General features: G+C 40.9%; 1 protein-coding gene across 2 annotated transcripts in view; it reads right to left on the bottom strand.

Moving 5' to 3' along the window:
* LOC149228415 (uncharacterized) overlaps positions 1-21,211 on the bottom strand; it is a 352,641-nt gene that overhangs the window by 17,090 nt on the left and 314,340 nt on the right. For both annotated transcript variants that reach the window (XM_089375681.1, XM_089375682.1), the window contains 2 exons: positions 10,892-10,953; positions 10,574-10,672 (listed from right to left, as the gene is read on the bottom strand). In XM_089375681.1, the coding sequence (XP_089231807.1) occupies positions 10,574-10,672; positions 10,892-10,953 (161 nt within the window). The remainder of the gene's footprint in view (positions 1-10,573; positions 10,673-10,891; positions 10,954-21,211) is intronic.

Here is a 21,211-nt window from a genome sequence, read left to right as displayed (position 1 = left end):
ATTAGGCACTGATCTTCCATTGGTGGTCACTCTAAAGCACATGTTTCTCACCTTCTCTTTCTTTCTAGGCCTAGCTTCCATAGGTGACCTAGGGGGTAATTTTTCTCACAATCAAACCATAAAAAAATTGATCTCTTGCTCTCTACTACATTGTTGTGTCTTCTAGAAGCCCTCCAAATTTGAGGCAGTTCGGACAATGGGATCTCAAGATATTCCAAGCCCAAGATCTGAGATCGATTCTTGCCCTTGGTTTCCCATTGGCTAGTGACCTCATAGGGATCATTACAATAAAATCACTGAAAATTTCTCCTTTCATCCCCTTCACCCCCTCAATTAGGTCAAGCACACCCCTTATTAACTAACTCCACCCACTTGACCTAACTTTGGGTCCACTTGGTCCGTGTGGTCCCACAACTTTTGGAAGAATTTTAAAAAGACCTTTTGCGAACCAAGTTTTCACAAGCGATTCTAGGACTAGGTTCCTCCTTAATAAGTCTCATTCACAAACCCTAGCCCTTAAAACTCCCTTGGCCCTTCTTAGAGAGCCTTACACCTTGCTTCTCAAGCAAGCAAACCATACAATTAAGTCTCTCTTGTGAATAGGTCTTAAGAATCACTCCTTTTCTCTTCATTGATTCATCCTTCTAGTGATTCCCTTTACTACCAGGTCTCATCCCATCGGTGAAAGTCCGTAAAAAGCAGGGAGCTTTAGCTGAGGTGACAATGGGCTATCACTCCGTTGTTGCTCCTTGACCTAGTAGTTGCTCTATGGGATCCCCTCCTAGGACCCATGCTAGTTTGAGCGATAACAGTCCATAACTACACTAGGGTTCTCTCTAGCGGCCCTCCAAATTTCAAGAAATTCTGACGAAGGATATTAAGATATAGCAAGCCCTAGCTCAAGGACCATTTCTTTTCCTAGGGTTCCCTTGGCTAGTGTCCTCGTTAGGATCATTGCATTCAATTCTCAAAAGAAAAGGTTTCCTTTGATCCTCTTCTCTTCCATAATTAGAACAAGTCCCTCCTTAGTTGATCAACTCCACATCCTTGACCTAATTATGGGTCCACTTGTTCCTGTGTGGTCCCACAACTTTACAACTCTGATTCCACAAAGACCACATAAAGACCAATTCTCCATAAGGATTTTCGTGTCTAGGAACCGAGAGTGTCACCCTAAGAGAGAAATTTGGAGCTAATTGGAGATTTCTTTTCCTAATTTTTGTGAGCCATTTCATCTCTGCAACAAGTGGTGCTAAATTTTTAGGAGGACACAGTAGCAGAAATAGAGTTGCCTGGAGGTGGAATTTGTCGGGGAAATTTGCCTCAGAATTTGGAGGAATTTCGCTTGGAGGAGGACGAATTCCCTTGTGGAGTTTTAGAGTTGGAGATTGTTGCATTTGTGAGAGCCGAATTGTTCCTCTCTAGGGCCTGCATAAGGGTTTATTCTGGGCTAGATGATGGAGAATTTGACAAGCAGAATGTGTCGGATTTTAGCTAGAATTCCTCTCTATAATTTTGGGGCTATTTCTCAGAGTTTTCTCAACTAATTGGAGGAGGACTTGGAGTAGATTTGTTGTAGTTTTCTAGTGGGATGCACAGCTGCGTAGTCGAGGAAATTCGCTCAAATTTGGATAATTTCGGGAAGCTAGAACTAGCCCAAAAGCTTTATGGGTTTTGTTGGTCCAGGGTTGGAGAGCATTGTCTTAATTTTGCAGAATTTTTGGAGCAGATTTGAAGTCCCAAATCTCAATTTGCCTCGAGCAACAGCAGTGCATAAAACCAGTGAGCCTATTTCAGCATGGAGTTTCATTCATATTAACTTGGGTTTGGCATGCTTGCTTAAGCAAGCCCAGGGGCACTCATTCCACTATATTTTGTACTTAGATCATCATTGGATATTCAATAAAATGGCTCAGTTCTATTGTTTCTACTCGATAGTGTTCTAAATTGTTATTCCTGTGGAGATTTCAGATTGTATGCTTATTTGTTTTGCTATAGCTAGTTCATGTTTTGATATTTCACTGTGTTTCTTTGGTTAGAATATTTCACATCTGTAGAGGAGGTCGCATCAGCTAGTGCAAGTAGCTAGTTTTCCCAGTGGGAGTTGCTAGAGGAGACCACATTTCAATTGCTAAAGGTTGGATCTATTTTCTGGAGGCAATGCGAGTGGATTCCAAAGGCAGAGGGAGGTAGGACAACTAAGCTGGGAAGGGTTCCCAGTGACTGAGCTAATTGATGGAGCAAGCAATGTGCATTTCCAACTAAGCATTACAAATAGCTAGAAGTGTGGATTTATTGGGAGATGCAGGATCCAACTGCAACAGGAGACAAAAAGTCTCTAGGTTATTTTGCCATAGGAGATTAGTATTTGTTGGAGGTTTGCTAGTAAAAGTCAACCAGTTGAAATTTCTCCTAAATTGTTGAATAATAATAAAACCCTCATCTATTGCACTAGTTTTCCCTTTGGAGATTTTCCAGGGACAATTGTCCAAAAATAACGGTGTCATATTTTTATGTGTGTGTATTTGATCAATTAAAGTTTTTATATTCCACAATGTTTTAATTGTGAAGATTGCAATAGTGATTTAATTTTTATTTGTCGTAAATTTAATTACAAAAGACATAATCTCCACTAGATAGAAGATTAAATTTCAATTTATTGCAATCGTGGAAATTTCACATAAGATTTACAATGTTTTCCATGTTTCTAGCCTCAAAAAGGCCCTGGGACAACATGTAGTCACTTCTACCAAGCTTCCACCATTGGACAAGGGGAGTTGATCCTAGTTTCAGAGGAAATTATGAAGGTAAGGGAATGGAAACTAAGAAATAGGACTATGAATGAGTACCTAGTGAGATGGAAAGATTTGCCTATTAAAGATGCCACATGGGAAGGGAAACAGGTGCTCCAACATCTGACACTAAAATTCCTTATGGATAAGCAATCTTGGGCGAGGAGGATTGTAATGTCCCTGTCTGTTTAGGAGACATAAGGAAGGAGATTTGCTAGCACAATTGTTGAAGTTTCTAAGTTTACTTAATTTAGAAACCCTTCATGCATTTTTCCTGATTTATTCCTACCTACTTGTTAATTTTTCTTTAACAAGTTATTTACAAAGTAAATACTAAAAATAAACACCAATGCATGCTCAACATATTACAAATCAGCAACTAAAAGAAATGAGAACAAACACACCACATGACACCATTATTTTTGGACCAATGTCCCTAGAAAAACCCAATGCGGGAAAATCGGTGCAACTATCTGAGGGTTTCCTTATTAAGCAATATCAGAGTACAATCTAGGTGTCGAAACTGGCCTACCCAACAGAGAATTTCCTTAGCAGCTATATCTCATAGTTTGAGAGAAATCTCCTAGCTGAAACCTCAGAAAATCCTTCCAGCAGCTCCTCAGCACAAAACTGCTCTACAAACCCAGCGTCTGCCCAAACTGGACTGCGTCAGCCCCTCTCTGTCTCACGCTGGCCCTGCGTCAGCCCCAGCAGGCCCTGCGTCAGCTCTAGGAGCCTTTGTGTCAGCTATGTTGGCCCCTCTGGTGCTCTGCGCAGCACTTGGTTGCCTCTGCGTGGCCCTGCATGAGCCCTTCCTAGCTCTACGTCACCCTCCTTGGCTGCTGCGCTGCTCTCCCAACACAATATCTGCCTTCTCTATTTCTCTGTACTCAACGCCCCTCAGCTGCTCTCCCGATCATTGATTCTATCTCTCTTAGCAAACCCCGCTCTAAAGAATAGAATGACTGATCATCTAGTGTGTTCTCCAAGTGACCCTCAAGCCTCCTCTTATACTTTTCCTGTTGACATCTCAACGGTCGAGATTAAATCCCTAATCAACAACTAAGATTATACTGGCTTGATCCATGTCTTTTGGACCACTCTAACACATATTCATATTAATACACATTAATATTTTATTTTCCCTAAGTTTAGACTTAGGGACTCCATTAAAAATATTAATTATTTTAATATCTCCTAATCTGTTTAGAATTTGCCCAAACCCTTTCTGGGTATTGGAGATCTCATGTACCCCAACCTCTCCACCAAATTTCGTGGATAGAGCACATCCGATGCTACCCCAAATCAACACTCCCTCTTAACGAGAAGTGTGCTCTAGTAATACTCCTCACTAAGTATCACCCCGATCATCCAGCATCAGTCCCTATGCTGATGCTAGGCCTGCTGCCCACCATCCTCTGCACTGTTGTATCCTGTACTGCTGCCCATGGCTCTGCCACTGCCATTGCTGCATTTGTACAACAACTCCCTCTCCATCCGTGCCGCTGTTGGTCCTTTCTCCCAACACTGCATCTGCACTGCAACTCCTCTCATCATGCAGCATCGTGTTGCCCACTGCTGCACTGCAACTCAGTTACTGAGAAGTAAGTAACTAAGCTCCCTGTTGGGCTAGAAACACCCACTGATGCTGAAGCTCCCTCTATTGATGACAAGTGCTCCCTCTCTCTGACCTCTGCGCTGCTGCAACACCTCCCTACATCTTGCACTGTTGCACACCTCTCTGTGCCTTCCTGCACTAGTGCAACACTCCTTTGCCTCTCGCACTGTTGCAACCTACTAGCTCTGCACTGTCTCGGGACTCCTGCACTGTAGCTCTCTCTGTCGCTCCATCTGCATCCGTCTCTACCCACTCAGCCAATCCTGCTACACCTCGTCGGGGCTCCCGTAGCAAGGCCTAATCCAAGAGGCTGGGTACCTCAAGGATCCTGCACCTCATCGCCTGCAGTCTGCCTGACTATAGCTTGATGTCTCCCCACTTCCACTCAAGTGGCGTGTGTGCACTCATGGCACAATCATCGTCTGTCAAAACTTCCTTCTCTGCCCGTGCTGGCGCTGCCTTAGTCTCGGAAGACTCTCCCTTACTCTTCTTCCTTGGGCACTAGGTCACATAGTGACCCATCTCCCCACAGTGGAAGCACTTGATCTTGGAGAGACCTTTCTTCTTCCGCTTCTCCTACTTTCCCTCAGATGCTAGGGCCACATCCTCCTCCTCCTGTTTGACCTTGATCCCTTTGCTGCTGTTACTTGTCTTCGACTGTCGTATGATCTCTTCCTGGCGAAGCTCTGCCCACATCTGGTCCCAAGGTAGGAGAGTCCCTCTACCCAGGATGCTCTGGACAAACACTTCCCACTCTTCTAAGACAGCATTCAGAGTTGTCCTCACCATAAGCTCCTGATCCGATGTCGCTCCTATAGCAGTCAACTGATCTCGGATCTCATTCAGTCCTCTGAGGAAGGAGTCAATCATTTGACCCTTCTTCATTTGATACAACCTCATCTGGTTCTCGACCATCATTCTTCTCTGCACAGAAGTATGCTGGTATAGGTTCTTGAGAGCCTCCCACATTTCAACTGTCGTTTCCTTCTCGGCTATTTGTGGTACCACATGATCCTTGACCCCGTCAAGGATAATGCACTTGGCCCTCACCATTGCCTCCTTGTACTTGTCATTATCATTGGGGTCGAGTGGGATAGCTATAACCTTCAAGGCGAAGTTCTTAACACGATTCATGTTAAGCACTGATAAGATTTTGGCCTTCCAGACTACGAAATTCGATGCTCCGTCCAGTCTATCCTAGTCTCTTACCCTGTGAAGTGCCATGACGCTCCTCTACTACCTTCCTGGAAGTTCTCTGAATCTCTACTTCTTGTCTGGAAGTTCTCTTCTGGACTCCCTTTGAGTCCTGATTTCCCTCCTGGAAATCCTTTTGCCACTTGTCGAGATGCCCCCTACTCTGATCGTCTTATGCAACTGCACTGTTGATCCAAGTTCCTCGGCTAGAAACCCTTGGTAACAACTTCTCTGGTCTTGCTCTGTCAGGTATTGTTCTGACTACAATACCTAACCAACTCCACTCTGCAATATTCCTGTAGCCTTCTAGTCCCCAACAATTGCCTCTCTGTGAATTGTGTCAGCCCTTCTCTGCCTCACGCTGGCTCTGCGTCACCCTAGATGGCTCTGCGTCAACCCTGGGATGCCCTGCATCAACCCTCTAGCCCTCTGCGTCAGCAACTCTCGCCTCTCTGAGGCTCTACGCAGTTCTCGGCTTCTTCTGCGTGGCTCTAACTAGCTCTGTGTCACACTTCCTTCACTTCTGCGCTGCTAGAAACAACTTATGTCACCTCGGGACAGTTGTATTATGTTGCTATTGCTCCGCTCAGTTGATGTCTCTTAGTCCTCCTGTGATCTGTAATCACGCTCTGATACCATATTGAAGTTTCTAAGTTTACTTAATTTAGAAACCCTTCATGCACTTTTCCTGATTTATTCCTACCTACTTTATCATTTTTCTTTAACAAGTTAGTTACAAAGTAAATACTGAAAATAAACACCAGTGCATGCTCAACATATTACAGATCAACAACTACAAGAAACAAGAACAAACACACCACATGACACCATTATTTTTGGACCAATGTCCCCGGAAAAATCCAATGCAGGAAGACTGGTGCAGCTATCTGAGGGTTTTCTTATTAAGCAATATCAGAGTACAATTTGGGTCCGAAACCGGCCTACCCAACAGAGAATTTCCTTAGCAGCTATACCTCACAGTTTGAGAGAAATCTCCTAGCTGAAACCCCGAAAAATCCTTCCGGCAGCTCCTCAGCACAAAACTGCTTTGCAACCCCAGTGTCTGCCCAAACTGGACTGCGTCAACCCTTCTCTGTCTCACGCTGGCCCTGCGTTAGTCTTTCTAGGTTTGCGTCAGCCCCAGGAGGCCGTGCGTCAGCTCTGGGAGCCTCTACATCAACTACGCTGGCCCCTCTAGTGCTCTACGTGGCCCTGCGTGAGCCCTTGCTGGCTCTATGTCACCCTCCTTAGCTGTTGCGCTGCTCTCCCAGCACAATCTCTGCCTTCTCTGTTTCTCTGTACTCAATGCCCCTTAGCTACTCTCCCGATTACTTATTCTATCTCTATTAGCAAACCCCACTCTAGAGAATAGAATGACAGATCATTTGGTGTGTTCTCCAAGTGACCCTCAAGCCTCCTCTTATACTTTTCTTGTTGACATTTCAACGACCGAGATTAAGTCCCTAATCAATGGCTAAGATTAGATCTGGCTTGATCCATGTCTTTTGGACCACTCTAACACAGATTCATATTAATACACATTAATATTTTATTTTCCCTAAGTTTAGACTTAGGGACTCCATTAAAAATATTAATTATTTTAATATCTCCGGATATCTTTAGAATTTGCCCAAACCTTTTCTGGATATTGGAGATCTCATGTGCTCCAACCTCTCCACCAAATTTCGTGGCTAGAGCACATCCGATGCTACCCGAAATCAACAACAATGAGGTTCCCGAAGGCGAAGATGGAAAAAATTAATCAAGGGAACACAATTCGCCTAGGAGAAAACAATACAAAAGCTTAAGTGGTCAAAAAGGGCACATGGGTCCTAGGCCAATGAAAAGTCATTTTTAAATTATAAAGTGAGATAACCCACTAAAGTGACTTTATTAAAATAAAAGGGTAAAAAGGTGGAAAATGTGGCGAATAAGTTATAAAAGGGAAAATGAAGAATCGCTCCTCATTCTTGCATTTTCTCACTTGAAAATTAGAATTTTGGAGAGCTCTTAAGAAGAGAGTCCAAGATTTTGGAAACACTCATCTTGGTTGCTAGTTTTGGTGTTGAAACTATACACGCTAGCTAGTCGTAGAGCGGAATCACTAAGATTTCATCATTGAACTTCATTGTTGATGGAAAAAAGCATAATGGCAGTGATGGAGTAAGTTTTCATGGTGTTATTAATTGATTTTCTTTCCTAACCATGAGTATTTGTAATGTCACTTACTAATTGTTTTCCCAAGGTGAGGAGAAACTTTTTTTCGCAATTTTGTTATTTTTGGATTAATGCAATTTTGATAGAAGAACTTAGGAGAAAGGGGGTCAATGTGCCTTTTAGTGGATTGTGGGGGCCACTCACCCACCCAAAATATGCACCCCTTGGAGGCAGCTCGATTTTCCTAAGTGGGGGATCGAAATATTTGATGGGACCCACGTGGGGCCCAAGGGAGCAAGAATAAATAGAAGGAAGTGAGCAGAATTTGGGGTCTTTTGATGATTTGAGAATTTCATTGTTTCTTTGGCTGTTTAGCTAAGCTACAAGTGTTGTTCAGCACAGGAGCTTCCCAAGGAGTGAAGTTCATCCCTCTCTTCAGTGGACTTTGAGTGCCACCCTAGGAGGGCTTTCTTTCCCATTGGAGACAAAGAGAAGATCACCCAGCAGTGGAGTACGTTGCCTTGGCCAGCAAGGACACAGTTTGGGAGCAGCTGGGGACACAGTGGGAGAGACTGTGTGTTTGGTGGAGCAGGGGAGTCAGGGAATTCAGTTGGGAAGGTTGCTAGAGGTATTCACATCGAGTTGCCACGTAGGAGAGGAGAGATTACAGCAGGAAGGCCAGTCAAATACCCAGGTTGAGCTGCTGGTCAAAGGGCCTGCGTCATCCTCACTCAGGATTGCGCTGTCACTAGTGGGGGTCACTTGGAAGGAGGCTTAACAGGAGGATTGGGGAGCTGGCTTGTGGGGAAATTGTTTGGAGTCCAATTTGGGGAGGTTTCCTAACTTTGTGGCAGCAAGTGACAGCAGTTCTGGTTACAGGAAGTGAGTTACAGTATTGGAGGAGGACCAATCCCCAAGGGGTCAAATTTGGATGGTCAAAACCAGGGCAAACCCTTATGGGTTTTGCTGGGTTTTTGACAAGGATCACAGCTCTAAATTTACAGAATTTTATGGGCAGTTTTGAGGGGCCAGATCAAGAGGCCAAGTCAGCCAGCAGTGCAGAAAATCTAAGCCAATCCCAAGGGGTCGAATTTCGCAGGTCAAAATTAGGGAAAACCCTTTCTAAATTTTTCTGGGTTTTCAGAGAGGAGCACATCCCCAAAGTTGCAGAAATTTATGGGTTGTTTTGAGGGGGTAAATCAGAGCTTGAAGTCAGCCAGTAGTGCAGTTTTGAGGGGACAACGTAGTTTTCTGGGAACAGCAAATTCACAGCATCTGGATACTTTGTATTGATAACCTGAGGCATGTAGCTTGCCTTGTGCAAGCCCAGGTGCACCTCATCCAACTTTTATTGTACTCTAATTTATTTATTAATGAAAAATGAGCCGATTTGGGTGTTGATGAGAAATTTCTGTTCATATGTTCCTTACTAAAATAAAATTTTATTGTGAATGTTATTACTTGCCTTTGTTATCACTGCAAATCTTCCATTAGGAATATTACAGTTTTCCATATTCTCTGTACAGGCCAAGTTTCCAAACCACATTTGAGGACCAAGTTCTGCCATACATCAGTGGATTGAGTTGGTGAAAGGGGCCAAGTCTGAGTTTATTTGGGGGGTCAAATCTCTGCTGCTTAATGGACATAGGACCAAGCTCATACTGTGTTTGCTGGGCCAAGTATTGCTGGCCACGGGACTGGGTTTATCCAAGGTGAAAAGGGGCCAAGTTTGTCACCCAAGAAGGGCCAAGTCACATCCTTGTATGCTGGACGAGTTTGTTGGAGAGAGTCATGGTTCAATGGCTGAGATTTATCAACAAAATACACTGAGTTTATATCTGTTGTAGTGACCACGAGCTCCATTGATTTGATGACTGAATGGAGCTATATATATATATATATATACGGTCACCTCGTGGAGGCTGACTATTCAATGAAGCGGTCGAGTTGCTGCTTGAAGGAGGACAAATATTTTGCTGAGGGTTCATTCATTTGCTGGAAGGGATCACTGATATTGCCTTGCTGAAGCATACCTAGGTTCTTCTGTTATGTACTAACAGCACTCTTATCAGTCCATAAATTAGTAATATATTAACGTGTGGTTCTGAGTTATTTTTATTGGTGAAAAGTGCTCATTTTGGTTATTGTACAGTGCATATCAGTGGTGTGCCTCTTGCTGAATCTAATAAAAATGTTATATTGCTATCTGGAAGAGTTTTAGGAAATTTATCTAGCACTGTGTTTATTCATTTGAAATTAAATTGAAGAAAAGTGCACCTACAGCCAATGATATGCAAACTATTTGATAAATTGACACAGTGAAAAACTCAAACAAAACTCAGAAAATTCACTGAAAAGTCTAAGGTATTCCAAGGGGGTATCTTACAGGTTTGTTGTGGGAAATTCAACAGGTTTTGTCTTATCCTTCCATTTCTTACATGACTGAGGCATCCTCTAATTACGAAAATTATAAGATGTTCACATATTAAGGTGAGACATTGTTACACCTTTTAGTCAAATGAGGCTATAAAAAATGCATTCAATACCTTTGTAGGGATGTTACTAGTAGTTACTTGATTTAGACTAACCTTATAATTTTCTATATAGTATATACAAATGTGTAAACTATTTCCAACCTAGTACAACAAATTACATAAAGGATCTCTATAGCTATATTTATCTCAAAGCAAAAAGCCCTTTTCCAAATTATATTTCATTTATTCTTGACATAGTTTACAAATTTTATGAAAAACAAATATAGATTGCAAATGAAAACAGCAATCCAAGGCACACACAGAAATCAAAGCTTTACCTCATTGGAACCAAATAAAGTAGCTAGTGAAGGCTTCAAGAAACGCGTACTTCGAGGATCTTTTGGCAAGGCAAATGTAACAATGCAGCAAATACCTAACTGGATTGCCACCCCAACAGTTTATTGGTGAGAAGAGAAATTTAAATAGCTAGTTCGAAACATATATAAATAGTAAATACCTCATTCCAAAAGCACTATTTTATTTTTGAGTATTTTGATTTTCCTAGGGACCAAAATTCCAACCATAATAGCCCTACAAGTTTAGAACATAGAAATACTTCTAACACAGAAAAGGAAGAGATGAAAGTTTTTGCTCACTGAAGCCACAGTACAAAGAAAATATATCGCATAACACACCCTCCAGGTAGCTAACAATTGGCCTGCAGAAAAAGAATTCAATATTAGACAGTTTAACAGCTCAATTATGCCAACAAGTTTCAGGTGAAGTTTCCACAAAACTCTTGAAAGGAACCAATCTAAAATAATATTGCACAAAAACAAACAAGAAGAAAGAAAACAATGAACCCAAGTAAGATGAATTCAAAGAGAAAATCCAAATTGTAAAAATCTCATAAAAATGAATAAGAAAAAGAATAAACAATAATTTATTATTTCTTGAAAAAATGTTTCCTACAGCAACACCAACAATACACAATACTACAAACCAGCTTACAACCATGCAAAGGACCATTGAAATGCCCTGTTGCCTATCTGATTAACAAGATCACTAAGGCACTGGGAAGCTTGCTAGATAGTCATGTTGCTGCAAAATCTAGTAGGCCTTGGAGAGCGAAACCCTGTAAGGTATAAACTAGACAATGGGACAACAATGGGGAAGAGGTCCAATGTCACCTCAGTGAAAACCCCCTGCTCTATTTGGATTTTCACCAATGGGAGGAGTCTCGGTAAAGGGGGAATCACTTAAAATAGATATGTTAATGATAAGGTACAAAGTGACCCTACTAGAGCTCATTCAAAAGAGAGGCACAATAATGGTTTAAGGCTTCAAAGAAACAAATCGCCCTCAAAGAAAAGCCCTAGAAAACGAGGCTCAAGACCTAAGGTTTTCGAGGTTTTTGATGATAATAGGTGTTCTCAAGGTCAAGGCCAAAGGGAAAGGGTTTCTTACGATGATAATCAACTAATCCAATGCCCATGAAACCCTCAAAGAAATCCCTAAGCTGAGAGAATGAAGACTAGAGTTTCCCTCTTAGGGCAAACACCTAGTGCAAGAGAATTTATGGACGAAATTTGAGTGGATGCCCACCAAATTGAGAGATTTTGTGGCAAATCAAGTCAACATGGTGTTTAGGCTCTCAAACCTCCAAAAACACTCTCTCCTAGAAATTCGCACTATGCCCTAGTTTCTCCTCTATCCTTGAAAGGACATAAATTTGAAGGAAATAGAAAATGGATAAAATTTTATATTGATCACCAAACACTTGAACTAGTGCCTTGTCCCTTGGGTTTATGGAGGCATGGATGTCAAAGATAAGCTAATCTCGCTCTTCAGGGGGCTGAAAATTGATGCCCTAGCTCAGTTTTCAAGCATTTACCCACTCAAGGAATAATGGATTTTATGGGAAGAGCTACATAGAGTTTCACAACTAGGATAATCCTTAAAATGTCATGTGTGAATAACGCATGCAATTTTCTTCTAACTAACATTCAAATAGATATTCATCAAAATTAGGGCAGAATTTTAGCATAGACTAGAACTACTCATTCCATACATCAAACATGAAAAGAAAGATCTTCAATAAAATAGCACTGACAAGACAATTTAGCAAGAAATTCCATCCATTATGCCAAGAATAGCTCCAAAAGATGTCCAAAAATCACATTCAAATCTCAAAATGCATCCAATCATCCAAGAATGCAAGACTAGCAAGTGCAAGTCTCTCTAAGGAAGCTGAAAATTCCAAGTGTTGTGATGATGAGAGATGAAATGACATTTGTCTAATATATATGAGTCCTTACAAGTGTATTTTAGCCTACAAGCCCCTAAAGTCATAAAATAATGGGCAAGAAAAGCCTCTAGATCACAGGCCGACCTAGTAACTGTTAGTTTTTGTAGCTCGTAAAAGTATTCTAATCTTAGACGGCGTCTATGTGGCTAGGAGCACAGGTGGATTAATTATCTCCAACACCCATAAAACGTTTCTAAGTGAAATGTCTTAATTAGATTTAATTAACCAATTTTAATTATTTCCCTGTCTAACTCAAGGAAATGGGTTAATTAATTAGGATTAACTAAGACAAATCAATTTTGCCCTAGAGACTTTTAAAAAGGTGATTTTAGAAGTTGATATGATCTTAGCAATCGATTGGAGTTAGATCGTGGCCGTTGATTCGTCAACGAGAGATTATAAGAGGAGATTGATGGGACTTTTGGAGATCATTTGAAGAAGCAGATTTGCAGTGACAGCAAGGGCACAGTGATACATGGAGACACCAGCAGTAGGGATTAGCCATGATTAAGATTGTTTTGTCACAGAGGGATTCTTCATAGTGATTTCCAAATTCTCAGTGACAGAGGGAGATCGATTTATCTGTAGAGGTCGAGTTTCTCCAACCAATGTGAATTGTTTCAGGGAGACAAAGAGAGGAGCAAGTGTGAATTTGCCATAAGGTTTAATATGCATAGGAGAAGTCAAGTTTGCCAGCGAAGGTCAAAATTCCAGTGGAGGCCATGTTATTTTCCTAGTGGGTGCGAGTTTCAATATAGGAAGAGTTGTTTGTCGGAAACGCACCAATTGGATCAATTCAAGGTCACACAGAGAGGCCGAATTGATTTAGAGGGACCAAGCTGCTTCCAAGAGTTCGAGTCAACTTGCAAAAGTGAGGAACTTAATTTGCTAGAGGTTTGCTAATGGCAAACAGTGTATGTAAATTTCAATCACGGATTTTTGAAAAATAATAAAACCCTCATTTATAGAAATGGTTTTCACTTTGGGTTTTTTTCCAGGGACAATTTGTCCAAAAATATCAGTGTCAAATTTTTATGTGCGCTATTTTCTTAGTTCCTGTGATTATTTATTTGTGAAATTGCAGTTGTGTTTTAATTCAGTGTTTGCCATGAATTAATTTCCAGAAGACAAATAATTTGCAAAGGTAGAAGATTAGTACCAGTAACTGCAATGGAATTTTCACATGGTATCAAAGCAACTCGATGAAGCACCAATTTGAGGGTAGAAGAGGCTTAGCGAAAATCGAGTGTTTATAAAACCCAATTCGAACTTCTCCAGATTTATTTGGGTTTTGTCTATTTTCCAAGGGTTTTCAGAAATGGCTTCAATTGGATTGAGAGATCAGGACAGATTGGATGGAGCTTCAAACTTTGGTGTCTAGAAAGCCAGAATTTCATTGTTGCTGGAAGAGAACGAAGAATATGTGACCATTGTTTTAGTTGTGCAAATAGATCCAACACGGCTCATAGTGTACAAGGAGGAGGATGCCAAGGCGAGAAGAATAATCCTTGACGGGGTTAAGGATCTTATTGTACCACATATCGCAGATTTGGATACAACAAAGAGAGGTGGGATGCGATCCTAAATTTGTTCTGAGATGCCACTGTGAATGGGAAGCTAATTCTCAGAGAGAAGCTGAGAAATACCTGGATGAAAAAAGGTGAAAATTTTATTAATTACCTCACCAGAGTTCGACTTGTCAAGGATGAGTTGGTAGTAGTCGGAGATTAGTTAACTGAAAATGGGCTCGTGAGAATGGCCTTGTTACCGCTCAAGCCAACAGGGGTCCTAGGAGGAGTTCCAAAGGGGGAACTACTAGACCAAGTGGCAACAATGGGACAAGGACCCATTGTCACCTTAGTCGATGTCCTCTGCTCTTTATGGACTTTCACCGATGGGAGGAGTCCTAGTATAAGGGAAATCACTATGAATGATAATTAAATGATGGGATAGATAGTGATTTCAAGAGCCCATTCACTGGAGAGACTCAAATGATAGGGTTTACGTGCTCTAGAATCAAGGTGTGGGGCTCTCCAAGAAAGGTTCAAAGGAGGCCTAGACCTGGGGATTATAGATATTGCTTGATAAGGGATGCCCTAGACCTAAGATTCCCAGGAGAGGATGGTCTTCTAAGGTGGCCCTGTAAGATAAGGAATAATAAAGATATGGGACCACATAGAAGCCCAAGACAACCCAAGAAAGGCCTAGGGTTTTGGGTGAAACTTCAAACAAAAGACCTAGACCAAGCAAGGGAGAAGAAGAGAGTCAATGAAATTGAATTTCACTTGATTTTTAGTGCAATGACCCTTGAGGAAGCCACTAACCAAGGAAACCTAGGGACAAGAATGATGTTGGAGCTAGGGCTTGAGATATCTCCAAATCGAGCCATGGAAAATTCTTCAAAACTTGTGAGGGCCTAGGGAAAATCCCAGCACAGTGCAATTGTAGTCCAACTCATTCTCGGAATGGATGGCTCTAATGAACTTCGTTTGATGCCCTAGGAGACCTCTAGGGTTAGGGCTTGGGAAAAATGAAAAGAGGTGAAAAGAGATAATCTTTAAGGTGATCACCAAGGACTAGATCAGTACATTGCCTATTGGGAGAGATGGAGTCAATGTGCTTTCAATTTTGGAATTCGTTTACCCAACCAAGGAGTCATAATGGCAACTTCGCATAGCCCTAAGAGGCAGCTACTCGATCACCAAGGAATTTACACTTCTATTTGCCAAATATAATGACTTTTCAAAGTAATTATAGAGATAATTTACCCCTAGGAACATTCATGAACCATACCTAAAACATGTAACATATACAATACCTCATGAATCCAAATTATCACAATTTCGCATTCAATTAGGGCACATTTCAGATTTCATGAGCAAAAATTCCATACATTAATCATGTGTACAAGAGAGAAAAACAAGAATGAAAGAGCACTTACAAGTATAGTGAATATATCCAATCATCAAATAGAGACAAAAGCGAAGCTCCAAGATCAAGAAAAGACTATCCAAACATCGAAATGCATCAATGATTCTCCAATTCGTCCATCAATACGTAGTGTGAAATTATCAAGAAGAGATAGATACAAATCCAAGTGATGATGAGAAATGAAATGATCCTCTCATCAATATATATGATCCTCTAAGGGATTCGATTTGCCTAATTAGGCCTACTGATGCCCCTAATAATAAAATAATGTGTAAAATAACATCCCTTGGTGACAAGCCCACCAAGATAGCTCCATAACATGAAAAATAAGCCTCTCAAGAGGGCCAAAATTTTGATAAAATACCTATGAGGTCCATTGAAAAGTCAAGTGAAGTCCTTCATGCGCCAAAATGAGTGGAAGAACTCCAAAGATAGCGATGAAGGAGATGGCCCCTTGATCTCCAAGCAAATGACCTATGGTGCTCCCAAGTGGCTTGGGGGCTACAAAATCATCCTCATGCGTCTCCAACTGAACCTAACAAGAACATATTCCATCTGCAGGGGCTGGAATAATAATGCAAGCCCTCCCCTTGTCATCCATGGTGAGACACAACCTCATTTAGGCCCTGGATCAACTCCAAGTGTATGGTGCAAGTGTGTAGCTAATTGGGCGAGGTGGTCAGGGTGCATCATCACCATCAAACAAATGGAACACGAGCGAGCAATGAGTGGTGTTGAAGGATCCCATGGCATTGCTATCTACTCTCTGCTATAGGGGAGGCCCATGGCTCTCAACACACACCGTACAAATGCCAATAAGACCCTCTAGAGGGCTTGGGCCCTGTATAGGGAGACCAAACCCCAAGATGAAGACCCACCTACAATCTTGTATAAGATCCAACGTGTCTCCTCACCTTCCAGTATAACAAATCATTAGTGTAATTGAGCAAATGAGCTTACAAATCATGGTACCAAGTGGGCACTTCATAGTGCCATGCCCTTCCATAATGGGCTTTAGAGTTACCAATGTCTCCAAGTTCAAGAGGGAGGTTAATCAAGGACCCTATTAGGTGGTTTCAACCCCTAAAGCAGTGACATGTCCATGGTACATCCATCCTATGGTTGGTGTCATGTGATATAATGATGGAACATTGTGGGGCATCAAGGAAAGGCTCCAAGCCACATGCCATGCTACAAGGGTAGTTATGATGACGGAGGCCCATACTTGGGTGTATAGATGTAGGAGGGCGCAATCGTGGTACATGAGTTACCCCGGCCTTCGTTTTCAAACCCTTCTTCATATGCCTTTTGCCTTTTATTGATTTTTCTTTTATAAGTGCTTTGGGCTGCAAAGAATAAGAGCGCGATGTTTAAGATATGGTAGTGATTACCCCCTTAAGGTTGGGCAATTCATCGTCCACCAGGGGTTGGGACAATCATGGGTTCCATAACGATGCAAGGGGCCAATATAAGGGGCCCTAAGAACCAAGTTGATGGCCATAATGATAAGGGTAGAGCTCATAATGGCTTTTGCCCACGTGCTAAATTTATATGTTGCGACCATCTTTCGCATTTTGTGATACATTTACTATTGAGAGCGACTAAATTATCCTTTTTACTTTCTTTTTAGCTACATTGTAATATCCCCAATTTTGTAAGCATGGGAATTTTTCCTAATTTTGGTGATATTAAGTAAAGGGGCAAATATTATTTTGGATAAAGGAGGCAAGTATCATTACCCTTTCTCTTGAAAAGACTAGGCTTGCAAATATATTCAAAGGGAGTTTTCAAAGAAAGGCTTATAAGAAGCTATGTTGCAGAAAGAACCCTTCAATGAAGAAACCCTACAAAGTTTGTAAAAGGAGCAACTCTAGGTATGTTTCAGTCCACTAGACTTATAAATGATCTTCTTCATTATAAGGTACAATCATTTTGAAATTTGCATTGTATTACTAACTCTCTTATGTCAAGGATTTCTAAATCCTTAAGATTCTTGTTAGGGTGATTGAATCTACCCTCATCACGTTATCTTTTTCCATTTGTTCATTCTTGGTAAAACCCTAATCTTTAGGGTTCACTACAAAACCCTAGCCTCTTGATGCTTAGGGTATGTTGACAATGAAACCCTAGCCTACATAGGGTTTGATGTTAAATATTAGAACTAATGATGGAATCCTGCTATCTTGATGCTTAGGGTTTTGATTCTGTAAAACCCTAGTCTTTTAGGGTTTACTATTGATATTTAGAACATATAATTAAACCCTAGATTTTTAGGGTTCGGTAATAGGGTTTATGAACAAAACCCTTGTAATAGTTTGTAATGTTCCAAATTGAAATTTATAGCTAATAATACACACATGAACTAGGTTATAGCAAATAAATTTTACTACACATGCACCAGTCAATAAAACACAAGAAATAGGGCAAATAATTGAGCCATATTATTAATGTGGAGAACTAAGTACATTAGATGATAAGAAAGATTGAACCTAAGCTTGCTACAACAATCAAGCTAAGATCCCAGGTGAATATGATGGTACCCAAATGCTGGAAATGGCTCTACTACCAAATTTGCGTCCACCCAGAAAACTATTGCTACTCTCGGAAATGAATTGTTGATTTATCCCTCCAAACTACTCCAAAACTTCTAAGAAAATAGCCATAGGCACTACTCCACCAACTCAAACAAACCCAGAAATATCTCACGAACCTAAGTGGTGGAAATGGTCCCTAGGTAAACTGCACCCTCCTCCAACCATTTCTACTACTGGATGTTGAATGGAACTAGGAATTCTACCCTCAGAAGTGTTTAGAAAATTCTATAAAATTAATCTTAGACTCCTTTACCAAACCCACAAAAACCCAAAAAGGGTTTGCGCTGAATCCATCGAACCCTGGTGACCCCCAACAAGTGCAAATTGTTCAATTTGGCCAGAAAACGCCCCACATCTCAAATATTGTTGAATTAGGCCCAAATATCCCTCCAATAAATCCTCCGTAACTCCTATGAATTTCTCCCCTCAATCACCAAGCAGATGCCAACTCGAATGCTCCCCAAAATCTAAATCTCTGCAAGTCCATAGAGGTTGCCAGTAAACCCCTGTGCAGGCCCTGGAATAGACAAATTGACCCTCTAAAATGTAGCACTCTCACCCCTACAAATCACCAAGGAAAAACTCGTTTTCCCTTAGGATAATTCTTTGCAAATTCTCTGGCCAATACTCCACTGATTGCTAGCTTCTCTCAGCCCCCACGAAATTCTTTTGTGCCCTTGGAGTAGCAAGCACCAGCTGAAAGAAACCTGTAAAATAGCTCCTCAATGATTTAGAATCAACTCCCCAAATTCTCTCCTAGGGTGACACTCGAAGTTCACCGAAGGAAGAGTTGGAATTTTCGCTTGGAAATTCCTTGTGCTAAACAACACGGTTGTCTTGGCTAAACAGCTCAAGAGAACTAAGGTTTGAATTGTAAAATGACCAAAGGTACCAAAAGTGAGGCCCTCAAGCTCTATTTATAATTTGCTAGCCTCTTCTCCCCTTGTGGCCCCCACTCTCTCTCTCTCTCTCCTAATTCGCACTTCCTTTTCTTTTCTCTCTCCTCCAAGAGTGTGAGTTCCCTCCTTAGGTCGAATTTCTCTTTCTTATGGCCCCCACATTCCACTAGAGCTGCAATTTTCCCTTCTTTTTTTCTCCTAAGTCACAAAACTGGAAATGTCCCATCTTTCCAAAATTGCCTCAAACGCGGAAAATAAAAATTGGGGACATCACATAGTTGAAGTAAGGTCCTAGGAATGAAACACTAGGTGTATGTTCTTCTGTATGATCGAAACCCTAGCTTGATCAAAATTGTTGTATATCAAACTTTGATGTCTTGATGTTTGTATCTAGGATTTACATCAAAAACCCTAGTAGATATTGATACGAGATTCTAGAGCATGATAATGTAACCCTAGATATAAAATGCTAGGATGCTAACTTTATTATAGATATCTATGATTTAAATTTATTATGAAATCTAGGGTTTGTGACAACCCTAGTAGAATTTGACATGAAATTCTAGGGCATAGTATTGAAAATGTAAAGTGCTATGATTGGATTGCTAGCTTAATTAGTTATTGATATCCAAGATGATGGAATCTATGGTTTGCGACAAAAAAAAAAAACCTAGCTTGTTGTTGAAGTCCAAAATATAAAACATGTCACCCTTGTTGACTATGAACCTAACTAGGTTTAGGTATTTGATTATTTTGATGCTTCAATTGTAATGACATGATATAGTTGACTTCATGCTTCTATTTGTACTTGGTTGTACTTGTTAAATATTTGCAGGTACATAATCTTCAAAATGTTGAAGATGTTCATAATTGAAGATGACTCGATAATAATATTGAGCATAATATATAAAGGGAGCTATAAGAATGTTGATGATACAAAAGACAAATAGAGAACATTGTTGCCATAAGAAAGAATGATATTCTTGAAGAAATGAAGCTTTGAAAGGTTGAAGTTTCTCTGATGTTATGAAACGGATGATCTCCCTAAGTAGAGGAGGAGCTTAGATGACAGTAAGTGTATATCTCCCCAGTTGAGAGGGAGGGCATAATGTGACAACTAAGACCCTGAAGAAAGAATAAAGATCATGGTTGAAGCATTACAGATAAATATTCATGAGTGGCAAAGATGTAAAAGAAGTGCTTAGGCTGAGTTTGGTGCTGCTATAGAAGTTATAGAAGATAGCTTCCAACGAGATGTGTTTGATAATTTGATGAAAATCTAAATAGCATCAAAATGATTGAGCACCCCAAAGGTTTGTACTAAACATGTATATATAGTGAATTTTTATTACTAATCAGGGTTTTGTTTGTGTAGATCTCCCCATAAGAAGTTTGAATGTTTGAAGCATGCATGGATTGGTGGATATATTTGGTTTAGTACATAAGGAGAGATGAAGTTGTTGATTTGGGGTAGCATTAGATGTGCTCTAAGCCTCAAATTTTGCAAGGAAGCTTGGGCAAATGCATTCCAAAGAACCCAGAAAATGTTTTGGGATATTCCACCCAGAAGTGATTTTATTAAAATAATTAATATTTTTAATGGGGTTCCTAAGTCTAAACTTAGGAAAATTAAAAACTTAATGGGTATTAATCTAATCAAGGGTGAAACTTCTAGAAAAAGATACGGATCAAGCCAAAATGGTCTGAGCCTTTGATTATGTTCTAATCTAGGCCGTTGGTTGTCCAACAAGAAGATATAAGAAGGGGCTTGAGGGTCATTTGGAAAACACACCGTGAGATCAAGGAAATTGATTTTTCTAAACTGAGAAATTCTCAGGAGGGAAAATCGATTGAGGGGATTTCTTGCAACAAAGGGGCAGTTAGAATTCGGGAGAAGGAATTTTCGGAGAGTATGAGGCAGAGGGATAACAGAAAGACGTCCAAAGGAAGGTTGATGCTGGCCCATGCAGTGCTGACGCAAAGGCAATGCAGTCCTTCAAGGGAAGTTGAGTTTCTTGCTAAGGGAAGTCGAAATTCAGTTGTCGGAAGCCAGGGTGTGAGTTTGGGAGGCAGAAGGTCGATATCTCAGCCAGCAGAGGATCCAGAGGAGAGGCAGCATGATACCCAGGAGGGGTGACATAGAAACTACCCAGGGTGACGTAGTTATGCACAGAGGCCACACAGAAGGTGACGCAGAGCCTCCAGAGCAGCAGGATCAGTCACTGATTCTCCAGTTACAGCGTG

Source organism: Pinus tabuliformis, chromosome J, assembly GCF_031772625.1.
Source record: "Pinus tabuliformis cultivar Carrire ecotype Pingquan chromosome J, CPIR1, whole genome shotgun sequence".
Taxonomy (NCBI): Eukaryota; Viridiplantae; Streptophyta; class Pinopsida; order Pinales; family Pinaceae; genus Pinus; species Pinus tabuliformis.
The sequence above is the reverse complement of the archived record's forward strand: the minus strand, read 5'-3'. Positions and strand labels throughout refer to the sequence as shown.